General features: G+C 42.1%; 1 protein-coding gene across 1 annotated transcript; it reads right to left on the reverse strand.

Annotated features, from left to right (window-relative positions):
- Positions 1 to 3,601: 3,601 nt before the first annotated feature.
- LOC131071701 (histone chaperone ASF1-like) lies at positions 3,602 to 5,761 on the reverse strand. The gene is made up of 2 exons (XM_058007650.2): positions 4,107 to 5,761; positions 3,602 to 4,026 (listed from the first exon to the last, which is right to left on the reverse strand). The coding sequence occupies exons 1-2, from the start codon at positions 4,587 to 4,589 to the stop codon at positions 4,000 to 4,002; spliced, it is 510 nt and encodes a 169-aa protein (XP_057863633.2). The 5' UTR covers positions 4,590 to 5,761; the 3' UTR covers positions 3,602 to 3,999.
- Between the last annotated feature and the right edge of the window lie 398 nt (positions 5,762 to 6,159).

The raw sequence follows: 6,159 nt of genomic DNA on the forward strand, positions 1-6,159 counted from the left end.
TATTGTCTTAGTTCCTGATGCTAAGCCGGTGAAACAAAAGATCCAAAACATGAATCCTAAGGTGGCTTTTCTTGTTAAGGCTGAGATTGAAAAATTATTGGAGGCTGGATTTATCCGCCCTATTGATTATTCCCCATGGATTTCAAATATTGTCACTGTGGCTAAATCAGATAATAAAATAAGAATATGTACTGACTTTCGAGATTTAAATAAAGCTTCTTTGAAAGATGATTTTCCCCTCCCAAACATTGACATGATAGTTGATTCTACAGCAGGACATGCTTTGTTATCCTTCATGGATGGTTTTTCAGGATACAATCAAATCTTCATTAATCCTCAAGATCAATTCAAAACTGCTTTCACCACTCCTTGGGGTACGTTTTGTTGGGTAATGATGCCTTTCGGACTTAAATCCATTCTCCGCATAGATCACATTAAGATCCTTCATCAAATCTTTGAAAGGATTCGTAAATATCACATGCGCTTGAATCCCCGAAAATGTGTTTTTGGTGTGGATAGTGGAAAACTATTAGGATTCATAGTTTCGCATCGTGGGATTGAGGTGGATACTAAGAAAATAGATGCTATTGTCAACATGCCGCCTCTTAGAAATGTGTCTCAACTCAAAATCTTACAAGGAAAGATTCAAGCTATTCGTAGGTTTGTATCTCAACTCGCGGATCGTACTTTTCCTTTTACTCAACTCCTCAAAAAGAATATCACTTTTCAATGGAATGAAGATTGTCAGCAAGCATTTGAAGATTTAAAAGTGTATTTGGCTAATCCTCCTATCCTTCGACCGACCGAACCTTCTAAACCCTTTCTTCTTTATACAACTGCTTCCTCTCATGCTCTTGCAGCATTATTGGCACAACATGATAAAGATGGTAAGGAGTGTCTAGTTTATTATATAAGTCATACCTTACTCGATTATGAGACTCGATATTCTGCGATAGAAAGACAATGCTTGGCCTTGGTGTTTGCAACTTAGAAATTGAGACATTATCTTTTAAATTCAGAAGTCCATGTCATGGTGAAGTTTGATCCGTTGAAGCATCTTTTCTCTAAAACTGATTTATCAGGACGCCTAGCTAAGTGGGTTATGATGTTAACTGAATTTGACCTTAAATTTGTTTCACAAAGAGCAATTAAAGGGCAAGCGTTGACCGATCACCTAGTTGAGGCCCCTTCACCTTTCTCCTTCCCTAACCCTGAGTCTTTTCCTGATGACTTCATCCTTTGTACAGAGAAAGATGAAACTTGGGAGTTATACTTTGATGGCTCTAAGTGTCGTACGGGATCGGGGGCAGGTGTTGTTCTGATTTCTCCTACAAAGAAGTCCATTCCCTTATCTTATCGTCTCAATTTCCTATGTACCAATAACATTGCTGAATACGAGGCTCTTATAGCAGGAGTAAAGGAAGCCTTAGCTTTGAATATAAAACACATACATATTTTTGGAGATTCTCAACTGATTATAAGACAAGTAACAGGACTATATCAAGCAAAACAAGATAAATTATCACAATATAAAGACCTTGCTATCTCTTTGTTACAAAAATTTGATTCTTACACCATGGAACCTGTTCCTCGAAAAGATAATCGACATGCGGATGCAATGGCATGTGTGGCTTCTCTGGTATCTTTAAAGGACCCTGTGGTTGATCTTAAATTTGTTATTCACAACCTTATTTCCCCAGCTATTGTAGATGATTCTAGCTTGGTGACATGTTGTGACTTTATAGACTCAGATGAATGGTATTCGCATATCATAAGATACCTGACCGATGGTACCTTTCCTGATTCCACCAATAGGAACACTAGGGCTAGAATTCGCAAGCTATCCGCTAGATATATCATTCTTTCTAATGTTCTTTACCGAAGGGGTTATAACGGTCTTCTCCTTCGTTGTCTTAACAAATCGGAAATCCCTATTGCTCTTGAAGAGGCGCATTCAGGTGCCTATGGGGGGCATTTTGGAGGCAAATCCTTGGTTCAAAGGTTACTCCGTATGGGATATTATTGGCAAACTATGCAGTAGGATTCTTTTTCATTTGTTAAGAAATGTCATCAATGTCAACAACACAATAATTTGATTCATGCTCCTGCCCAAGAACTTCGTTCTCATGTAGCTTCTTGGCCTTTCTTTGCATGGGGGCTGGATCGTATCGGTAAAATCTCTCCTCCTTCATCTCAAGGACATACTTTCATTATAACCACAACAGATTACTTTACAAAATGGGTAGAAGCTATTCCCTTTCGCTCTACTACTGCTGAAGTGATTTGTCGATTCCTTCTAGAAAACATTATTTCTCGATTTGGGATACCTTCCACTATAATCTCTGATAATGGGACATCATTTAAGAACAAGGACGTGAAGAAATTCCTCAAGAAGTATCATATCAAACATCGATTTTCTACACCATACTATCCTCAATCAAATGGTCAAGCCGAATCATCCAATAAGATAATTGAACAAATTCTTCGTAAAACCATGAATAAACATGGTAAGGATTGGAGTACTCAGCTAATCTATGCTCTTTGGGCCTACCAAACGAGTGTACGAATTGCTACCGGAACTATCCCTTATAATCTTGTTTATGGTGCTGATGCTATTATGCCTTTAGAATTAGAGATTCCATCGCTTAGAGTTTCTCTCAAAGGTATAGTAGATGATGACGCTTATAGAGAACAAAGACTTCAACAGCTTGAGATGCTTGATGAACAGCGTATAAATGCTCTTGAGCATATTCAAGCATATCACAAAACTCTACAATGAAGCTATAATGATAAGGTTATTCAACGTTCCTTCTCAGTGGGTGACTTAGTTCTCTATGAGAATCAGCGCAATGTGAATGCCTTACCTGAAGAAAAGGGAAAATTTAGTCCTAATTGGCTTGGACCGTATATCGTTATTGAAGATTATGGATCAGGTGCTTATAAAATAGCAGGTGTAGATGGTACGTCTCTTAAAGACCCTATAAACGCTATGCACTTGCGTAGATACTATGCTTAATTCCTCATTCCTTATCAGTCATCTATTTCTTTTCTCACTTCTTCAAAATTGGATAATATGTTAGCATATCTTTGTTAAAGCAAATAGAATTAAACGATGTTTTGTTTAATCTATATTGCTTCGTTCCTGACAAACGCGTTTCTTTATTTTATGGTTTGTCTTGAATTCATTTATGTAAATTGCAAAAGATTTACATTTTTTATTATGTTGGCATATTATACAATGTCTTTATGTGTTAAGTTGAATCGTGTCATGTTGTGTTTAAATTCAAATTAAATCACATTAGTTATATGATTCTTAGGCTTAACACATATTTTCTTCCCTATCATCAATGTAGTACTTGATCAAAGATTTTAATTAAGTCACACATGTATCAATTTAATCATGGAGCATTGAGAAATCAATCACATGGAAATTAAATTCAGAACATACATATAAATCTACCAAATGTGTTAGCTTTAATCAAAGCAAAATATATACATTGTTTTAGGCATTAAAAATAACACGTTTGAGACAAAGAAGCATGTATATATATATATATGTGTGTGGATCAATATACAAAGGTAGGTCACTATACATCCAAAATGTGACCCACCCTACATCAATAGATCATCTCCTATCCCTAGGGCTGGTGGCTGGAGAGTGACGACTAGATGCTCCCTCCTGATCCGGCCGTGCAGGTGGACCCATAGGCGTATAGAATGATATAGATCGTGAGTGACTCCGAGAAGAACTCCTACAATCCCTATCCATAAGGATCGCGCGATACGAGGTAGCCTCGGCCTGAGCTACTGCTAGATCACGCTGTGCTCGCTGAAGGTCCTCTGATAGAGCTCACTCTCTCTCCCTCCATATCTCTACCTGTACTCGAAATGGGGAAAATAAATCATCATGCCGACCCGCGTTCCCTTGAGGTCTATAAGCAACCTGTGAGGAACTAGGGATCTGCGCCATCGTAGAAATATCTGTCACTGCTTGCTGGATCAGAGAATGCCACTCCTACACATTAGCTATAGCAGTAGAACAGATCATGTATTAGTACCATTTTATATCATCGAAACATCAATCAATCAATATAAACCTACTATACCTGGATCTCCCTCACGCCAGTAGGGATCGTGATATGGTAGCATCTGTGACTGGGAACTACTAGGCTCCCCACGCTCGAATGATCTATGCGCGATGGGTACAGGTCTTCGGATCGCCTCGTGTTCCCCCTTTTGGGGAATAACGAGGGATCTAAAGCTATGGTATCATCTCCTGAATGATGGAGAGCTGCATCTGACTCCTCCTCATCTCTATCCTCCTCCTCCTCATCATCCTCATCCTCATCCACATCCTCATTCTCCTCATCATCATCTCTATCTATGTCATCTTCCTCTCCTTCCTCATCCTCGGCACTAGGCTGATCTCCTATGGGTGGATCAGGTCCTCCTGCCTCCTCATGACCCTCTCTCTCCTCTGGCTCCTCTGATCTGGATCCCTGATCCTCATCTCGGTCTCCATGTCTCCATGGACCTGGATGGCCTGTCGGGTGATCTGGTGGAAAGATAGGCCCTGGGTATGATCTCATAAACCATGAGAGATACCTGCGCTGTGCTCCGGGGTCTGCAGCATAATCAGTGACCACGTCTTGGTCGGACCCCTCTATATCTGTGATCTCGATATCATCTATCGTGGGTCTCGCTACTGCTCTGGGTCTGGGAAGGACTCGTGAGTGTCGAGTGTAGATGGGCACATCAGCTGGAACACACTGCTCTAGCCCAAACTGCCTCCGTACTCGATCAAAGTAGAATGGGACTATGATATGTGGATATCGCCCTCTCAGTAGGCGGTTCCTCTGTAAGCATGCTAACTATCTCTCCATCCCATCCCATCTGTGCATCTGCAGATATGGTCTCCACATAGTCACCTCAGCTGTCAATCTGTCAAATGTCACTCTCCAATACAATAGATCTCCAAATCTCCACTCGCTGGTAAGTGGATAAGCAAATACCCTAGGTCGCTCACTAGCTGCACTCATCGGATAGCCGATAGGCCTGGTGCATGTAAAGTGCTCAAATATCCACACCTGCAGAAGTGTGCATGTCATCAAGCTGCAACCCTATCCGAAAACATACTCCTCGAGGTTGTGATAGAGATGTGCAAGCATACTCCGACCCCAGGCGTATACTCTCCTATGTCTCTCCATAGCCCTGATGCACCATGTGAGACCCCCATGCATGTGTGTACCTCGCCCATTAGGGCAGACAACTAGTGCAATGATGGCTATCATAGGACGTCTCATGAGGGGCACCTCTCCTATAGGATGTAAGAGCCAGTTGACCATGATACGACCTCTCGTCTCACTCGGCATAACTCTCCCTATGCAATATACCTGCTCGCTCTGATGATCCTCTGCTGACCGATCGGTCGCATATGTCACGGTAGCTCCTCTGATCGGTAGGCGAAGAATGCGGTACACATCCTCAAGTGTCACCGTCATCTCCCCTACTGCAAGCTAGAACATGCATGTGTCAGGATCTCATCGCTCCATGAGTGCCATTAGCATCGCGGGATGAAATCGAATGGCCGGCATAAGAATCATAGACCACTAACCTACTATAGACAATGTATCTCTCTCTGCCAGAGTAAGCCGAGGAATCTGATCTCGCAAACTACGAAGAATCTGCCCCGTCGTGTGCTCTCTCATGTATGGGAGACCCTGCAACACAAAAACACCAATGTAATCAGTAATCAATCATCAAAATCATCTATGCCAAATACGCAAACTGATGAACATCGAAAGTTGACCCCGGCTGAGTCCTGATTGGGACCATGGCGCCCCACAGGGACCATGGCACCCCATAGGGACCATGGTGCCCTGAAGGGACCATGGCGCCCTGGTGGGACCATGGCGCCCTGGGTGGGACCCAGGGTCAAATTCCAGGGCCCGCTTTCAATCACAGAAAATCAGAATCAACAGAGATGCAGAAAGTCAAAGTTCAGTCAACTCACCTCGTCCAGTGGCTCATCGTCAATCACGGCCTGTTGCATGATCTCAATCCTCACAGGACGCTCCGGTCGTCATGAAGGCATGATGATGGCTATGTGGGCTCCGCTGCAACGAACAATACTCAGAATCAACAAAGTGACAAATGCAA

This window comes from Cryptomeria japonica, chromosome 4 (assembly GCF_030272615.1).
Source record: "Cryptomeria japonica chromosome 4, Sugi_1.0, whole genome shotgun sequence".
Taxonomy (NCBI): domain Eukaryota; kingdom Viridiplantae; phylum Streptophyta; class Pinopsida; order Cupressales; family Cupressaceae; genus Cryptomeria; species Cryptomeria japonica.